The sequence below is a fragment of the Panthera pardus genome, unplaced genomic scaffold (genome assembly GCF_024362965.1).
Source record: "Panthera pardus isolate Hobbes unplaced genomic scaffold, ASM2436296v1 HiC_scaffold_11, whole genome shotgun sequence".
NCBI classification, from domain to species: domain Eukaryota; kingdom Metazoa; phylum Chordata; class Mammalia; order Carnivora; family Felidae; genus Panthera; species Panthera pardus.
The window spans coordinates 64,712,026-64,731,427 of NW_026526666.1; the positions used below are offsets into that span (position 1 = coordinate 64,712,026).

The window sequence follows — 19,402 nt, forward strand, 5'->3', positions numbered from 1 at the left end:
ATGATGGCTGCTGCACGTTTGCCGACGAGCGGCGTGCATCCCCTCCCAAGTGGGCGGGGCTGGATGGCTGGCTGGTGACGGAACGTGGAGACAGCCTGGGGGCGGGGCCACGACGTTTGGCGCGAAATTTTCTTTTCTCCATCTTCTCTACTTTCCCAGGTAGGCTCCCGCTTTGTCTCCGGCGTGCGGTCAGTGGCTGTAAGAGGAGTCCAGCTGGGGCAGGTTAGAATTGCTGCGGCTCCACGAGCTCCTGAAGCAGAGACGGTGGAATCGGAGGGCTTAGGCAACTGGTGAGTGTGGAGTTCCGGGGCTGTAGGGGGATCTGAGCCAGGGGGACTGCGGGTTTTTCTCTGTGGACGCACTCAATCGATTCGTTCAGCATATATTTACTAAGCGCCTGTTAAATTCTAAGCCCATTAGGAGCATTCTTCTTTTCCACATCCCGATTTGTAAAAGGCTTCCCACTCCGTCAGGGACGGAGAATTTGCAGTTGGGGAAACCGGAAGCCAACAGCAGAAAAGCGTGAGTATTCCTGGCCACAGCGCCCTGAGGTTCTCATTTAATGATCGTAACCATATCTTCTATCGGCTTTGCCCTTGTGATGCATTTGCATCTTTTCCTCCTTTGAGCCATGGTGAACCAAGCACCACAGGGAAGGCAAAGCAGCAGAAGTTATGACTCCATTTTACGGATGTATCAATTGAGCCCAGAGAGAGACTTGTCTAGGTCGCTTTTTGTGAGTAAGAGGCCTGGGCTCCTACCCAGGTCTTTTTTTTTTTTTTTTTTTTTTTTTTTTTTTTTTTTTTTAACCCCCAGATGAGCTGCTCTTAACTGCTGGACTCTCATCCACCTTCTTTCTAGGAGAGAAGTCTGCTGGCACGTCTTTTACTTCCTCTAGGCTAACCCCGGAATAGAAAGGCCTTCTGTTTTCACAGTTGGAAAAAGCACTGGACTTAGACACATGAGATGTGAGATTCCTATCCGGGGCTACTATCTGCGAAACTACAATGATTAGATGTGTCAGTTTTCTCTTTTAGTTGTCCGTAAAAATGGTACCCTCTTCCGTGCTGTTTTTGGGTACTTGTGAATGCCAACGGAGGTTTCCGATGTGACAGCATAATTTACCAAGTCCTTCTGCAACAGTTTTTAACGTAATAGAGGGCAATATGTGGATTTTATAAGGTTTATGAATCCCCTGAAATTAAAAGCAAAATTTTGTGTGAATTGTATGAGAGTTTCATAACGTTCATCAAATTATTTAAAAAAAAAAAAAAAAAAAGAACCACTATCTCTTAAAAATAAATGCAAGGGATTAGGGAGTGGGGAAGTGATTTTTACCATTTTTGCATTTTCTCACTTAATTCTAGAATAGTGCCTGGCACACAATGGGTGATTAAAAATTTTTGTTGAATAGAAGGAAGAGTCTATTATTATCCCCATGTTGTGGGTAAGAAAATCGGGATACATTTGACTTCCCAGTTAGTGGCCTGGGAAGCCTGACTTATTGTAGTAAGCACAACAGAAGCAAGTTCTCTTAGGCATGTATTAACAGTATCCACTTTCACACAGGTGTTGTAAAGTGAAGTGGTTTTGAAGTGGTTTAGAGTTCATTGGAATCTGGCTGCTCAGGGTTCTAATTAAGGCTGTGCCATCCAGAGTAACATTGAGACAAGTTAATCATTTAAAAATTTTTTAACGTTTATTCACTTTTTTGAGAGACAGAGACAGCACGAGTGGGGGGGGGGGGGGGGGGGGCAGAGAGAGAGAGGCACAGAATCTAAAGCAGGCTCCAGGCTCTGAGCTGTGAACACATCCTGACGCAGGGCTCCGGCCCATGAACTGTGAGATCATGACCTGAGCTGAAGTCGGACGCTTAACTGACCAAGCCACCCAGGTGCCCCAGGAGAAGTTAATCATTTTGAAGGGCTAATAGCACCTACCTTTCATTCAGCAAATATTTATTATTGAGTACCTACTGTGCACTTAGTATGTGCTAGCATTGTTCTAGGATTATTTTGAGGATTAAATGAGATAAATTCATAGAGTTTTGGCTCCACCTTCTATCATAATATTGGCTCAATATGTATCTGCTATCATTTTTACTGCAACCATAACTCCCTTATGTTTTCCTTGGGTGTGGCACCCTGCACTGGGTGGTATGTATGTTCCCGATTTCTGGTATCTGCAACATTGAAAGTCTGTTGTGGGTATCTCCTAGAAGCCAAAGCCTTTGCTAGGCCAAGTCAGACTGACTGCCTTTCTACCCCATTCATCACCCCTCTTGGGTGATCTCTCTGCTGATGGTGGATGAGATGAAATGCTGGGTCATAAGGTAAGAAAGTGGGATAACAGTACAAAGAGGCTTGACATCTTATGCTGCCTCTTTAGATGGACTCTCCATTAATTTTTTGAACTTTTCATTGAAAAATATTTACAGACAAGTGAACATATCAAATGTACAGGTCAATGAATTTTCTTAAAGAAAACATACCTGTGCAACCAGCATGCAGATCAAGAAACATGACCAGCGTCCCAGAAACATCCGGCCTCCCCACCATGTTCCCTTTCAGTCACCTAGGTTACCTTCTATTACGACTTCTAACACCATAGGTTACTTTTACCTATTTTTGAACTTTATATAAATGGAATTGATATAGTATGATATTTTCTGGTGTCTGATTTCTTTAGTTCATTGTTACTTTGTGAGATTTTTTCCCTATGTGTGCAGTTATAGTTTGTTGAGTTTCATTGCTGTATAGAGCTGCTGTGAACATTCTGGTTCATGTCTTTCAATGGTTTGTATGTTTTTCTATTGGGTATATTCTGTTGGAATTCCTGGGTCATAGGATGTTCATATGTTCAGTTTTAGTAGATACTGCCCATTTTCCAAAGCAGTTTTACCAATTTACGTGCCCTCCAGCAGTGTATGAGATTTCTGGCTGTTCTCTGTCCATACCACACTTGGTATTAATTGACACTAATGATTTTTTAAATCCTTTTTTTTTTTTAAGTTTATTTACTTATTTTGAGAGAAAGAGAGAATGCAAGCAGGGGAGAGGGAGAGAGAGGAAATGAGAGAGAATCCCAAGCGGGCTCTGCACTGTCAGCGTGGAGCCCACCATGGGGCTCATGAACCATGAGATCATGACCTGTTCCAAAATCAAGAGTCAGACAATTTTTAAAATCAATTTGTTTTTTCATTCATTCATTCATTCATTCATTCACCTTTTTTGTGCCGAGTACTAACCTAGGCTCTGGGGATACAGTTATGAATAAGATAGACAAGGTCCCAATATCTGTGCTTTTTGGAAGCTAACATTCTTTTTTTTTTTTTTTTTTTAAGTTTATTTATTTTGAGAGAGAGTGTGAGCAGGGGAGAGGCAGAAAGAGGGAGAATCCCAAGCAGGCTCGATGCCATCAGCACAGAGCCTGATGTGGGGCTCAAACTCATGAATCCATGAAATTGATTAACTGAGCCAAAATCAAGAGCCAGATGCTTAACTGACTGAGCCACCCAGGCACCCCTGGAAGTTAACATTCTAGTATAGGAAGTACAATAAATAAGAAATTAATATAGTGTTTATTGCTTTGATCATAGGGTGCGGTAATGGAACATGATGGACAGTATAAGGGAGTAACAGGGTAACTTTCCATTGGGTATCAGTGAAGGCCTGTCTGAGAAAGTTTGATTGGGGCTGAGACCTGAGCCATCCCTGCAAAGATATGCAAGAAGAGAGAACAGCAACTGTGTAATACATCCGAGGACACCAACAACCTTGATCTGCTTAAAGTTTGGGAAAGCAGGCTTGAAGCATAGTGATAGACCAGTGGGAGGCAGGTTATATGTCTAAGCCCAGACAGTCTTTCTTCCAGTATCCCTGTTTGTTCAGCCTAGGGTAAACCACCCACCCTTGTATATATATGTCCGTATACTGGTCTCATTTTTTAAATTTTTTATTCTTTTGAGGTGGGGAGGGACAGAGAGAAGGAGAGAATTGCAAGCAGGCTCTGCACTGTCAGCATAGAGCCCAGTGTGGAGCTCAATCCCACGAACCGTGAGATCATGACCTGAGCTGAAATCGAGTTGGATGCTTAACTGACTGAGCCACCCAGGCACCCCACATACTGGTCTCATTGATCATAGCTCATGACCTCCTAGAAATTTTATCTTGGATTGGTTTTTGAAGGAGGATGTCTGCTTTAGTAAGCTAAAATATCATCTGTATTTTAAAAAGCTGAGAGCTTGGATTTGATTCCCTTAGGTATACATGAGTACCTTATAGGTGGTTGTCCTTCTCTTTGCCAATTTGGGGGTTGAAAGAATGAGAATGTTGTTTCAGTGGAGTCAAATATTATAGTCAAAGTGGCAAATCAGGTGATTTATTCTACACTTAGATTATTTGGGAATTATAGAAAGTTTTCAGGGAGACCAGTTTGCTGCAAAGTACTCTCAGTGATATTCCAGGTTTTTGTTTTTTTTTTAATGGCAGAGTTTAGTGAGATCTGTAATTTATTTGCATCTTTTGTTACCTCTGTAGCCTATTTTGCCTGGTTGCATTGTGGAAAGGTGAAAATATCCAAGTTTACTACTGACAGTTCTGTGTTAGATCATCCATTAAAAGAAACATATATTGTAAGGTAAGTTAGTGTTCTGTATTTCCTTGAACATTTATTGTGATTCAAAATGTTTTACTAATTTTTACCAAGAGATTATTGGTTATAATGAATCCAAATTCACTTTTTATTTGAGCACAAGTCTCCTACTTTTTTTACTCCTTAGTCTTTGCTATTTGTTCATTTCTGTGATGTACTTAATTAAAATTAGGTTGATTTTAATAGTACTATGTGTGAATTATATAGTACTCTTAATGTTTTTTTTTTTTTTTAATTTTTTTTTTCAACATTTTTTATTTATTTTTGGGACAGAGAGAGACAGAGCATGAACGGGGGAGGGGCAGAGAGAGAGGGAGACACAGAATCGGAAACAGGCTCCAGGCTCCGAGCCATCAGCCCAGAGCCTGACGCGGGGCTCGAACTCACGGACCGCGAGATCGTGACCTGGCTGAAGTCGGACGCTTAACCGACTGCGCCACCCAGGCGCCCCTCTTAATGTTTTTAATAGCAATCATTTAGGCATCATTTCTAAGCTGTGTATTTACTAATGACTTAGTATCTTTTCTTCTTTTTGCTAATTAGTTTCCTCAAAGCATAGGAAAAAATACCTTTTTTATTTTTTTAAATTTATTTTTTTTAATGTTCAGTGTGGGGTTTTTTTGTTTATTTTTGAGAGAGGGAGGGAGGGAGAGAGAGAGCGTGAGCAGCGGAGGGGCAGAGAGAGGGGGACACAGAGGATCCCAAGTGGGCCAAGCTGACAGCAGAGAGCCCAATGCAGGACTCCCAGCTCACAGATTGTGAGATCATGACCTGAGCTGAAGTCAGACATTTACCTACTGAGCCACCCAGGTGCCCCATAAAAAATACCTTTTTCAAAACCTGAAAATCTTATAGGTCAGAATGTTCCCAAGTTAGAATATAGGACATGCTACTGAACTTTAGGAAACCAGCTTGTTTAATCAGGATGTTGTTTTCAACACAGCCTGAAATTATTGGCCTATCAGTAATTCAGAGTAATTCTGTCAAAAGGATTAAATTTTTTATTTAGCCCCAGTTTTGTCAAATTTTAGTTTCATAAAAAAAGCATTGAATTTAGAGGGAAGATTTATTATCTTAATTACTTAAACTTAAAATAATAGATTGGCGTTATTATTAGGACTAATAGATTGCAGCTCTCAAATTGTAGAGAGGATTGTCAGATATCCTTGGATTTTTCATTCACATTTCTGTTTTTATCAGTAAAAGTGTCTCCTTTTTTTCCCCATGTACTTTAACATAAGCATTTCTTTTTGCTATTCACACTACTTACAGCTAGGGTCTGTCAGATGCACAGGAAAAGTCCCCTTTCAAATGTCAGAGAGGTTTTGTGTTTTTTGTCTTAAGTGTAAGTGTAATGATACACTTGATAAAACCCATTACCCTTCCCCTAAATGCCTCTTGCATGTTTTCCCCTCCATCCCTTAGAATCCCTCATTTAATTTTATCTTATCAATATTTACTTACTATTCAATATTCAGTTCAGAAAACCCCTGTAGGGAGCCTTTGCTACTTAAACAGCCTTAAGACCTGGTTTATAAGTATTATAAAGATGCTTACAACCATTGTATCACTGTCTTTAGTTTCGAGTTGTTGAATGTTTAATACCTATCATTGTGCAGTGTAGCTAGTAGGTACTTGTAAATATTTATAGTTTCTTTTCTTACATATTGACTGTGCATAGGAACAGATAAGACAGTACAAGACATACACAGATGATACTAAATTTCCTGTGTTCAGTCTGTATAGAACTTGACTTTTTCATCAAAGAAAATGTTTTCTAAATCTAAAATCTGGATATAAAATGTATCGGGGGCAGAAGAGTAGGCCGAACTCACCGAAGGCAGGGACTGTGTGCTAGAATCCATCAGAGCATTGTCATGTTAACTCAGTTAATGACTTTCACATAGGAGCCATGGCATACTACCCTACAAGGCTGAAGACCAGACAAACTTACTCGTGGGTTGGCAGGCCATTGTTGGATCAAAAACTACACTACCACATCTACAAGTGAGTGATGGACTCTGTTGGGTGTCCTGGAAATAATAGCTTCTCCACACTAAACTGTTAATAACTTGTATCCAGCCTGTTCTAGTTATTACAGATTGAGAGTTGAGGGGCAATAAATATGAATAGATTATAAGGAAGGGTTTTGTTTAATGTAAGATGATAGCATAAATAAAGCAGTGATACAGTAAGACGTTATATCATTAATAAAATTTGGCAGGTATGATAATGTTATATCTATTTAAGGTGGGTTCTGTGTATTTCTGCATAATAATAGGGTGGGATTTGATGTTGTTTAGATGTCCTCTCAGCCCTAGAGGTCTCTGAAGAATTTGATACTGTTACTGGGCAGCTTTCATGCTTGGGAAGCCTTTGTTCTTTGTCAATAACTGAGAGAAGTTAGGGTTCATAGTAAGGCCTCTAGATTAATCATTCACACTGAAACAATTGATTCAACCCATTTCATCTCTTCTGGCGTATGACTTTATGGGTGAATTGGTTTCCTAATAGGAGAATTGGTCATCAGAGAGAAACTATTTCTGGGATTTCCAGCTGGAGAGCACTTTCATCTGTGCCCAGAGGGTCGGAAGAGGTTGGCCCATCCTAAACGATTTCCTAACATGTTTCTCTCCCTCCTAGAGAAATGAGTGTCAAAATAGAAGGTAGTTTGACTGAGATTCACATCCAAGTTGGACAATTCGTGTTGATTGAAGGGGATGATGATGAAAATCCATATGTTGCTAAATTGGTTGAGTTGTTTGAAGATGGTGAGTTTGGGGCTGGAATGAGAACCATTCCTTATCATGAATGATTGGGAGCTGCAAGATTTCTGATTGCTGATTTTTCTGTTCACTGCAACATAGAGGGTGTGAACCCTAGATTCTGAGGTGGGGTCACTTAAGCACTAGCTGTACCCTGTTACGTCTAGTAAACTTTTTTGCTCGCTAGAGCAGTAGTGGGTAAAAATGGGATTGGCGGAGTTCAAGAATTAGGTTTTCCGTTATTTTTAGGAGTGGGTAAAAATGGTCCTTAAGGCAGTTTTGGATAAAGGATAAATTCAGGAGGAAGGGGGAAGGAAAAAAAATAGATGATAGAGACGTGTCCTTTAAATTTAATTAACAAATTTTTTTTTTAATGTTTATTTTTGAGAGAGAGAGAGACAGAATGTGAGCAGGAGAGGGGCAGAGAGAGGGAGACACAGGATCCAAAGCAGGCTCCAGGCTCTGAGCTGTTAGCACAGAGCCCAATGTGGGGCTCAAACTCACGAACCGCAAGATCATAACCTGAGCCAAAGTCAGATGCTTAACTGATGGAGCCACCCAGGCACCCTGGTGTCCTTTAATTTTAGTATGAGGAAGATAGTGATGAATTTTGCAAATGTAACTTTTTTTTACAAGGGAGGAGATAAGTTGGATTGGGAAGGTATGTCAGTTGATGTTCAAACAAGGAAACAAAAAGATCTTTAGTTTTTCCCATAGGGACTTGTGTATAAGTGTTGAAAAGGCTGGAAGAACAAAAGGTGGTATTTCCCAGAGATCAGTAAGTGCAGAAAGCCATTACTACCCCTAATTCTAGAGGAACAAAAGGGAAGGTAGTGTTAACCAGAGGCTGCATGTCCACACTCACAGCCCTCAACTGATTTTCTGAGCTTTTAACCCTCTGCAAAGCAGAAAGGTAGGAATGGGGCAGAGCTCCAAAAGGGGAATTAAGAATAAAGATAGCAGGAGCTCCTGGGTGGCTCAGTCAGTTAAGCGTCCAACTTCGGCTCAGGTTATGATCTCATGGTTTGTGAGTTCAAGCTCCACATCAAGTTCTCTGCTGTCAGCACAGGGCCCTCTTCAGATCCTCTGTCCCTCTTTCTCTCTCTCAAAAATAAATAAATAAACTTTAAAAAAACAAGAAGAAGAAGAAAGATAGCAATTAGAAACTACATAAAACTGTGTCTTCCAAAAGCTAGGCAGAGAATGAATGACAGGATAGGTATTCTTGTGGCAGTTTGTATGCCTAAAAGGAATGTGGAGGAAAACCTCATGAAACTAACATCCACCAGGGGGAGCACATTGGCACGGTGGGCTTCTGTATTTGAGCTACGGGCCTTTGTGTATAGATTTTAGAATCTGTGTGTGTTGCTCCATTGGATGGCTTCAGGCTTTATCTGAAGTGAGGGAAGAGAAGAGGCGATGATGATGGTGCTGCTAGTGATTGTGTATGTCCTTTCACTTGGGCCTGATGCTGGTATGGAGTGATATTAATGTATATTAATATCATATTGTGTAAAGATAAAGCTAAAAAATGCAAGCATACGTTTGCTGGAAGTCACCTCAGTGGCTAATGCGCTAATTTTTGCCACAATTTTTGTTTTGCTATTTTTGGTGGCTTCTTTATAATCCCTGATTTGCCAGATTTGTTCAGTGCCTGTGTTTAGAATTGCTCCTCTCAAATGCCTTTTGTAACTTCTTTGATGACCGATAGCCTCATTAGGAAGTGGAACAAAATGAGAAAGACATGGGTGCTGGTGGAGTCAGATCGCTGCTGGTTGATCCTGTGACCTTTGACAAATTACTTAAGGTCCCTGTAACTTGATTACTTTGCCTGTAAAAGAGAGATAGCCATAATACCTACCTTGTAGGGTTAATGTGAGTATTAAAAATAATATGTCAATCAAGTATTATCAGGTGCTTAGTACAGTGTCTGGCACATAGGAAGTGTTTAATAAAATGTTCTTGCATTTTCTTAACCCTCCCTTTTCCACCTATCCCTCCTAGATTCTGAACCTCATTCCAAGAAACGTGCTCGAGTCCAGTGGTTTATCAGATTCTGTGAAGTGCCTGTCAGTAAACGGCATTTGCTGGGCCGGAAGCCTGCAGCACAGGAGATATTCTGGTATGATTACCCTGCCTGTAATAGCAACATTAATGCTGAGACCATCATTGGCCATGTGCAGGTAGGTGATGCCTTGACACTCAGTTCTATCTTGAAGCTTATTTCTGGCTGCCTCCTAAACTGCATGACCTCAGAAATATTACTGGCTTTAATTACCCTACGGAAATGCATTTTTTCCTGTTTGTCATCTTTTCTGCTTACCTGCCTACTTTATCTCAACAAATATTTATGGAGAGCACTTACTGTGTGTTAGGAGCCTCCTGGAGGAAGTGACATTTAGGTTGTGACCTGAGGGATGAGCAGGAATTAGCAAATGTATCTCAGTGGGAAATTATATTTAGCTGTGATTGTGGCAGACAAAGCATTGCAAGGCTGAATACACTTGCTTAAATGAGGACTTCACCTTGAGTAGATCAGTACAAAGAGTGTTAGTTGCTTAGGGCAAATTTATTTTACGTGATTTTGTGATAAATCAGGTTCCAATGAACTGTAGAATGAATTGAGACACTGGTTTGGAAACTAAGATACAGGTTATTTTTTGAGCTACTTCAGGCCCCTAAAATGGGGTTAGATCATGATATGAAATAAGGTCTCATGGTGATTAAGTAGTTGGTTTATTTATTTATTTATTTTTTAACGTTTATTTATTTTTGAGACAGAGAGAGACCGAGCATGAACGGGGGAGGGGCAGAGAGAGAGGGAGACACAGAATCGGAAGCAGGCTCCAGGCTCTGAGCCATCAGCCCAGATCCTGACGCGGGGCTCGAACTCACGGACCGCGAGATCGTGACCTGAGCTGAAGTCGATGCTTAACGGACTGAGCCACCCAGGCGCTCCTAAGTAGTTGGTTTAATGGTAGGGCAAAGAGACTTAGGTATGGCATGACCATAGTCTGTTTTCTTTTCCAGTCTGTGAGCCCAGCATAGCATATGCCTCAAAATAATTTGTCTCTGGAGTTAAAAGAGTGAAGGAGTAAAAGGCGGATATAGAAGTTGAAGTAGCAAAATGGGTCAATTTGGAAAGGCAGAGTGGGAAGAAGGTATTTAAGTAGGAACATAATGGGGTGTGGGGGATAAGCAGGGCTGTGACAAGCCAAGCTCAAATAGCGATGGAAGGCCATTTGGAAGAATACTGAGCACTCAGGAGGTAGAGTGGGGCCAGATTTTAGAAGGTACCAAAAACCAGTTTAATAATCAGATCTTGCTGGAGCTGGGAGCCATTATGGACTTGAGCAGGGGAGCGTGCTTAGAGAAGTTGTGGGGAAATTTGACATGAGTGAGTAGATTGGACTGGGAAAGAAAACAGCTCAGTGTAGGAGTGTCAGCTAGGAGTCTGGAAATTTGCTATGCCATGTCTGTGCCTCTTTAGTTTGGAAGAGTGACATTCCAGGTGAGGATACAGATTAAATGATTTTTAATCATCACTCTCATGAAGAATTCCTTGGCTCATTTGGTTCACATTTCTTCCTGTTCACCTGTACATCCTAAATTCAGGTAGTAGCATTAGGCCCAGATGAAGTGTTACCTATGGATCTGAAAGATGAGAAGATACTCTTTGTGAAACTGTCTTGGAATGAGAAGGCATTCAGACCACTATCCCCAGAACTATTTGCAGAGTTTGATAAGCTACAAGAAGGCAGCCCGAGGAGCCAGAAGCCTGTGGGAGTCAAGACCAAGAGCATAGAAAGCCCTTCTAGGACCACAGCACAGCATGCGATCAAAAGGATTGAATCAAGGCATTCTACCTCCAAATCTCGCCGAACTCCTTCTCATCCTGTCACCCCAAGGGCAAAGAAGAAACTGGAGCTCAACGGTAAGTGTGAGATGGGTCACAGTGGGCAATATTGAGACTAAAGGAATATGATAAAGTATTAACTCATATAGTATTGAGTTAGTGCTATAGTATTGAGTTAGTGCTATAGTATTGAGCAGTGGGCCAGGTACTGATTGGACACATGTTGAAACACACACAGTATAAAATTTACCATTTTAGTAATTTTTTAGTTTTTAAAAAATGTTTATTTTTTTTTTTGAGAGAGAGGAAACAGGGGAGGAGCAGAGAGATAGGGAGACACAGAATCAAAAGCAGGTTCCAGGCTCTGAGCTGTCAGTACAGAGCCGGGCACAGGGCTCGAACTCACAAACGGCGAGATCATGACCTGATGCTTAACCATCTCCCATTTTAGTCATTTTTAAGTGTACAGTTAAATGGCATTAAATACATTTGTTTTTGTGCAACCATCACCATCATCTTCTAAAACTGAAACTCTGCAACCATTAGACAATAACTCGCAATTCCCCATCCACCATCCCTGGGTGACTACCATCATTCTGCTTTCTTTTACTGAATTTGACTACTCTAGATACCTCATAGAAGTGGAATCATACAGAATTTACCCTTTTCTGACTGGTTTAAATTAGCATAATGTCCTCAAGGATCATCCATATTGTAGCATGTGTCAAATTTTCCCTTTTTAAAAAAAATTGAGGTGTAATTAACATTATATTAGTTTCAGTTATACAACATAATGATTTGTTAACATCTGTCACCACTCATGGTTCAAATAACTTTTTCTTGAGATGAGAACTTGTAAGATTTACTCTCTTACCAACTTTCAGATATGCAATAACTGTATTCTTAACAATAGTTGCCATTATATCTCCATGTACACTATATCCTCATGACTTACTTACTTTGCAACTGGAAGTTAGTAAGTTTTCACCTCCTTCACCCATTTCACCCATCCCCTGAGTCTGGTGATCACCAATCTGTTCTCTGTATCTATGAGCTTGTTTTTTGTTTTTTCACTTTTTTAAATTTAGAGTCCACATATAAGTGAGGTCATAGGATATTTGTCTTTCTCTCTCTGACTTATATCACTTAGTGGAAAGCCCTGAAGCTCCATTCATGTTGTTGAAAATGGCAGGATTTTATTCCTTTTTTGGCTGAAAAATATTCCTCTGTGTGTGTGTGTGTGTGTGTGTGTGTGTGTGTTTATGTGTATGTATCTTTATCCATTCATTCTTTGATGGATACTTAAGTTGCTTCCATATCTTGACTATTGTATCTAATACTGCATGGAGGTACACATACCTTTTCAAGTTAGTGTTTTCCTTTTCTTCAGATAAATACACAAAAGTAGAATTGCTAGATTGAATGATATTTCTATTTAATTTTCTGAAGAACCTTCATACTGTTTTCCACAGTGGTTATACCAATTTACATTCCTGCCAAGAGTGCATGAGGGTTCCTTTTCTTCCATGTCATCAACACTTGTCTTTTTGATAATAACCATTCTGACAGATACGACGTGTTGTCTTCTAATTTTGATTTGCATTTCCCTGATGATTAGTGATACTGAGCATCTTTCCATGTACCTGTTGGCTATCTGTATGTCCTCTTTGGAAAACTGTCTATTCAGATCTTCTGCCTATTTTTTAATCAGATTGTTTGTCTTTTTGCTGTTGAGTTATATGAGTTCTTTGTCTTTTTTGGATATCAACCCCTTATCCAATAAATGATTTGTAAATATTTTCTCTCACTCATAGATTTGCCTTTCATTTTGTTGATGCAGAAACTTTTTGGCTTGATGTAGTTCCACTTGTTTATTTTTGCTTTGTTTTTGCTTTTGGTTTCAGATCCAAAAAATCATCTCCAAGACCAATGTCAAAGAGCTTACCACCTACGTTTTCTCCTAGGAATTTTATGGTTTCAGGTCGACATTCAAATTTTTAGTCCATTTTGAGTTGGTTTTTGTGTATGGTGGAAGATAGGGTCCCATTTCATTTTTTTTTGCATGTGGCTGTCCAGTTCTCCCAGGACCATTTACTGAAGAGACTATCTTTTCCCCATTGTATATTCTTGGCTCCTTTTTTTGTAAATTAATTGACCGTGTGTGGGGGTTTATTTTGGGACTTTCTATTCTGTACCACAGATCTATATGTATGTATTTATGCCAATACCCTACTGTTTTGATTACTATAGGTTTGTAATATAGTTTGAAATCAGGGAGCGTGATGCCTCCAGTTTTGTTCTTCTTTCTCAAGATTGCTTTGGCTATTTGAGGTAAAATTTCCTTTTTAAGGCTAAGTAATAGTCTATAGTATATATATACCACATTTTGATTATCCATTCATCTGTCAGTGGATACTTGGGTTCCTTTCACCTTTTGGCTATTGTAACTTATTGCTATGAACATGGGTGTATAAATATCTGCTCAAGTGTCTGCTTTCATTTTGGGTATATACCCAGAAGTGGAATTGCTGGGTCATATGTTAGGTTGTATTTTTAATTTTTCTAGGAACCACCATACTGTTTTCCATAGCAGCTGCATCATTTTACATTTTCACTGACAGTGCACAAAGGTTCCAATTTCCCCACATTCTCACCAACACTTGCTGTTTTCTGTGTTTTTATAGTAGCCAGCCTCATGGATGTGAGGGATGTCATTGTTACGTAATTGTTCCCTAATGATTAGTAATGTTGAGCCCTATATCTTTGAAAGCTTTGCTTATTAAGATGACCTTGCTTTTAGATCCTTGTAGAAGAGATAAGAAATACGTATTTTAAAACTCTTAAATTCATACTGATACTTTTAATCTATACCACAGGGTTCTTCCTCACCTTCCCATATTCCATAGTTGTATCTCCCTTCTTTAAGAAGAGCCTTGGTTCTCAGGAGCAATCCCAGTACAAAGTAATTTCACGATTCCTATACCAATACTACTACCAGTAGTTAACTTACCAACTAAAGTTCAAAATTTATTTGCAGTTCTTTATGCCTTTAGAATATATCCCACTGAGGGAGTAAAGTTATTTTGATTGTTTTTTTTCTTTTCCCTCTGATGGTTATATTATTGGTGATAGGCAGTAATTTTAGGGCCTTTCCCACCTGTGATTAATTTTTTTAAGCATGCAAAACAGTAAAATAAGAGTCAAAGCTATTTAAAACAAGTGTATTCAGAGAAGACCCATTCCTTTCTTTGCCCTTGTACCCTGTTTCCATTCCATCTTTTGTAGGTAATCAATTTTATTAGTTTCTGGTTTGTTTTTTCTGTGTGTTTTTTTTTTTCTTTTTTTTTAATCAGATATGTGTGTGTGTGTGTGTATACACATATATACATACATACATATATACACACATACAGACAGACACACACACATAAGCATATACTAAAACATGCATATAATTTTTTTTTCTTATCCAGTAGAGTAGCATACTGGATATATCCCTTTTCATCTTACTTTTTTCACTTCTAATGTATTTGAAGCCATTTCATGGCGGTTCTGAGAGCTCAGCCTATTCTGTGTCATTAGTCCTGAATTCTTTGTGTATGTGCCAAGTTTGTTGGGCATAAGTTATTTGTGTTCTTGATAGCCCCTTAGTACAGTCTATATTTAGGAGTTGAATATAAATTTGTAAAACATTTGGGAAATACCAGAAGATTACTAAAGAAATAATTGGCAACATTGCCATTTAGAAATAAATGGTGGTATTTTTTTGACTGTTGAATTTGCAGGACCTTGACAGTTGGGGTAAGAAATTTAGACTTGACACAGTTACATAATTAGAGGAGAGAGGATATGATGAAAAATTTTTAGATTGTTTTTAACAGAAAGATGGGAAAATGAGGTATGAAGGAGACCAGGACATTGGAACATTTTTATATCAATCTAGATATGAGTTACCCTCATATTCATCACACAGGTATAGATGGCTTCCTTCACCTTACCTGCAGCTGTTCCCAACAAAACAATGTGCTGCGACTAAAGTGAACTCCTCTGTGCCCAGTGCTTTCTTGCCTTGTTGTCTTCACTCACATCGATCTGATCTATTCTCTCCCTATATGCCCCCTTCCCTCCCCTTTCAACTCTGTTGAAATCTTGTCTTTTTTTCAAGGTCTATCTCAAAAGCCATATTTATTAGCACTTAGGTGCTTAGGATGATTATACTTCATATTATAGACATTGACATGTATCATCTCCCCAGTTAGACTAGAACATCCTGTGAATAGGGACCCGGATTGAGTTTCATTCAGTTTTTGTTTTCTCCTATCACCTGGCACACACCCTGCCATTTTTACAGCTCTGCTGATATCTGAATGAATGGCTGAGTTCCTGGTGCCTTTGGTCATGGTAAAGGGGCAAATCCAAATGTGGGTCTGTGCATTCACAGAACCCATTTGATTGCCCCCAGGGATCCATCTCATCTCTATGGATAGATATAATCTGAGTTAAGAAAAATCTAGGCCTTGGTGTTATTGAATGCAGCTACTGATAGAAATTGTTTCAAATGCTGTTGAATGGGGGCTGAGAGGTTGCAGTATCACCCTTGGTTAAGAACCACTGTTTTGGTAGATTACTTCAGGGAAATTGCTGAATCACAAAAGCTGATTTAACGGTTGACTTATGGTTCTAACCAGGAAAATTATCCATGGAATTTAGGAGAGACAAAAAATAATAAGAGCTTCCTGGCCTGGGGAAAGAAAGCATGCAGTAATTACAAATATGGACAGCGCATGTCTTTGTGTAACTTCAGGGGATGAATTTAGCTAGAATGAGATTGAGGGTGTTAATAGTGCTTATTACAAAATTCATACATCATCTCTGGTGATTTCTCTTGGGATTAGGTTTCCCTAGGACACCCAACACTAGGATTTCCCAGCAGAATTCAGGGGCCTCGTTGGATTCTCCTGGAAGAAGTAAACGAAAAGTGACCCTCTCTGAAATCACCTCACCTACTAAGAGGTCTCAGCCTGATAGACTTCATACCTCGTCTCCAGCTCTGAAAGCCCCGCAGAAAACTGGAGAGATTCAAAGCTCATGTGCCAAGAATGACAAGAAGGCTTCACCTGACTATCACAGGATCCTGAGAATCCGAGTCCCAACTTTGAAAACCACAGAGATTTGTGAGGAAAGAACACTTACCCCTATCAGGGGGGGCTGGAAATCCTCAGTGCCTTCTGTGGTTCTGAAACCAGAAAACATCAAAAAGAGGTGATTGGGGGTGTTACCCTGCCTCCCACAGAGCAAATTGAGATCCTTCACATGATGTGAAATGTGTGGGACAGAGTTGCTAAAGTTAGAGCAGCAGATCTCATATCTGACTGCTGTAGAATCACCCAGGAGCCTTTCCAAAACACAGATTTTGGAGCCTGTTCCCAGACATTGTGAATCTCCAAGTGTGAGGCCCAGGAATCTGCATTTAGAAATGCTTTTTAGATGATTCTGATATACCTAGCTGTCATTTGGGGGGGTCACTGCTCTGGAAGATAATTTCCCAAACCTGGATTGCTTCACAGTCCTGGTATGGCTCTTCGCCACATATTAACAGTCAGTTTCTTAGTCTGTTGGGTTGGATTTGTTGTTGTTCTTGTTGTTCTTGTTGTTTGAGAGAATGAGAGAGCACAAGAGGCGGGGGGAGAATCTTAGGCAGGCTCCACACTCAGTGCGGAGCCTGATGCAGCGCTTGATCCTATGACTCTGGGATCATGACCTGAGCCAAAATCAAGTGTTGGATGCTCAACCAACTGAGCCACCCAGGCACCCCTGTTGTTGTTGTTTTTAACTAGAAACTGTTCTCAAATACATATAGTACAAGAAGATAATGCATCTAGAACAAACTTTACAGTTTGACACTAGACAATGTTTGTAAATAATGGGCTGCACAAATAATGTGACAAGACAGAAATTATACATTTCAATATTTCCTGCTCAGAGACTCCAGCACCTGGTCAATAATAGGTTTGCTTGGTAAATGCTTTGTATTTAATATGTAGCTACATTTCTGCTAACCTTGAGACTGGACAGGAAATCCATCAATACCTCAGAATCAACAAAAGACAAGAAACTGCCTGGGATTAGTATACTCTGGTCTGTATTTGAGAAGGGCACGAGTCTGATTTAAATGATAAGCTTTAGTTAAACTTTGTTTTTGAGTCAGACTTTGATTATAAACATTTTCGCAGAGTGTTATTGGTTCCTCCAATGTAGCTGTAAAAAGAATAGGAACCCGGGGCGCCTGGGTGGCTCAGTCGGTTAAGCGTCCGACTTCAGCTCAGGTCACGATCTCACGGTTCGTGAGTTCGAGCCCTGCGTCAGGCTCTGGGCTGATGGCTCAGAGCCTGGAGCCTGCTTCCGATTCTGTGTCTCCCTCTCTCTCTGCCCCTCCCCCATTCATGCTCTGTCTCTCTCTGTCTCAAAAATAAATAAACATTAAAAAAAAATTAAAAAAAAAAAAAAGAATAGGAACCCATTAGTCCCCTTGACTACTTCGGATGCTGCCACTGATTCCTAGTGCTCAAAACCATTTCTTGTAATCTTGCTGTAATATCTTGCAGGGAGGCAGAAGAACCAGAGGCTCAGGATGGAGCTACCACTACTCCCCATCGGATCCATAGAAAGAGTTCTCTCTTGACTTTGAATCGGATTAGGCAGCAGCTTCGGTAAGACTTCCTTAGCAGGCAGAAAACGTTTATCACTACCATCTATGATATCTATAATCTTATTTCTTAAAGCCTGGCATATTTTTTTGTTATTTGCTACTCTGTTAGATTTACATTTTACTAAGTATGTCTGGGATTATGTTAATTTCACATAAATGTCATAATTTGAAAGCGGCAAGAAACGCTACCCTGGGATCAGGTGGCTCCCAGGACTTCATAATTGCACCCAGCAAGACTTAGTGAAGTGCCTAAAAGAATGAACTTTGATTCTGGCAGCTTGGATTTGAACCTGAGCTTTGTTGTACTATGTAACCTTGGGAAGGTTACTTAACCTTTCTAAGCTTCAGTTTCCTCTTCTACAAGATGGGAATGACAAAATACAAGTCACAAGGTTGTTGAGGAATTTAACAAGATAATATAAATAAAGCCCTTAGCAGAGCATCACAGTAGCAAGGGCCCAAGAAGCAGAGCACATCTTTTGTTACTTGGTTGCAGGAAAGACTGTAATACTTCTAATCCACACTGACCTACTAGGGAACTTCTTATTTAGACACTGAACATCAGAAAATAATGTGTCCCACCATTCAGGTTTTTAGGTAATAGTAAAAGTAACCAAGAAGAGGATGAGTTTCTGCCGGCAGCAGAGATTTCAGACTCTAGCAGTGAAGAGGAAGAGACTTCCACACCACCCCTTCCAAGGAGAACATCCAGTAGGGTGTCCAGGAACCTATGCTCTTCCATGAAGTCATCCTTACAGACCCCCTCAAAGACACCAAAGAAAACTGTAAGGTTCTTTTAGATTTGTTTTCCAAGGAAGCATCCTTCTCTTAATTTTAAAATTGTGATGGCTAAGGTCATACAGTTAGTAACAGCTGGATTCTGAGCACAGGTCTGTCATACCTAAAGTTATTCCACTTGGAATATTCATAGAGGAAAGGACCTAAGTGAACCCTAGGACTGAAAATGAAACCAGTTGATTTTGAATCCATATTCCTTTTTTTTTTTTTTTAATGTTTTTTTTGAAAGAGACAGAGTGTGAGCGGGCAAGGGGTAGAGAGAGAGGGAGACACAGCATCCGAAGCAGGCTCCAGGCTCTGAGCTGTCAGCACAGAGCCCGATGCAGGGCTCAAGCTCACAAACCGTGAGATGATGACCTGAGCTGAAGTCGGTCGCTCAACCGACTGAGCCACTCAGGCACCCCTGAATCCATGTTCCTTTTAAAATACAGAACCAGGGGTGCCTGGAGCCTGCTTCAGATTCTGTGTCTCCCTCTCTCTCTACCCCTCGCCCTCTCATGCTCTGTCTCTGTCTCTCTCAAAAATAAACATTAAAAAAATCTTTTTTAAAGATACAGAACCAAATAGCCAAGGGCCAAACTTCTTGAGGAAGGAACAAGACTTGGCTCTATATCTACATTT

At 40.1% G+C, this 19,402-nt stretch overlaps 1 protein-coding gene across 8 annotated transcripts in view; it reads left to right on the plus strand.

The window, feature by feature from the left end:
* Positions 1 to 30: 30 nt before the first annotated feature.
* ORC1 (origin recognition complex subunit 1) overlaps positions 31 to 19,402 on the plus strand; it is a 32,587-nt gene continuing 13,215 nt past the window's right edge. For 3 of the 8 annotated variants that reach the window (XR_002079900.2, XM_019449286.2, XM_019449290.2), the window contains exons 1-10: positions 31 to 290; positions 474 to 522; positions 4,539 to 4,638; positions 6,561 to 6,660; positions 7,297 to 7,424; positions 9,423 to 9,601; positions 11,034 to 11,352; positions 16,170 to 16,536; positions 17,880 to 17,984; positions 18,573 to 18,768. Coding sequence is in view for 7 of the 8 variants with exons in the window: in XM_019449286.2 (XP_019304831.1) it covers positions 6,566 to 6,660; positions 7,297 to 7,424; positions 9,423 to 9,601; positions 11,034 to 11,352; positions 16,170 to 16,536; positions 17,880 to 17,984; positions 18,573 to 18,768 (1,389 nt within the window). In the remaining variant the exon portion in view is untranslated. Of the gene's footprint in view, positions 291 to 473; positions 737 to 4,538; positions 4,639 to 6,560; positions 6,661 to 7,296; positions 7,425 to 9,422; positions 9,602 to 11,033; positions 11,353 to 16,169; positions 16,537 to 17,879; positions 17,985 to 18,572; positions 18,769 to 19,402 lie in introns of all 8 variants that reach the window. The other 5 variants (XM_019449287.2, XM_053895327.1, XM_019449289.2 and 2 more) reach the window with 5 other exon arrangements.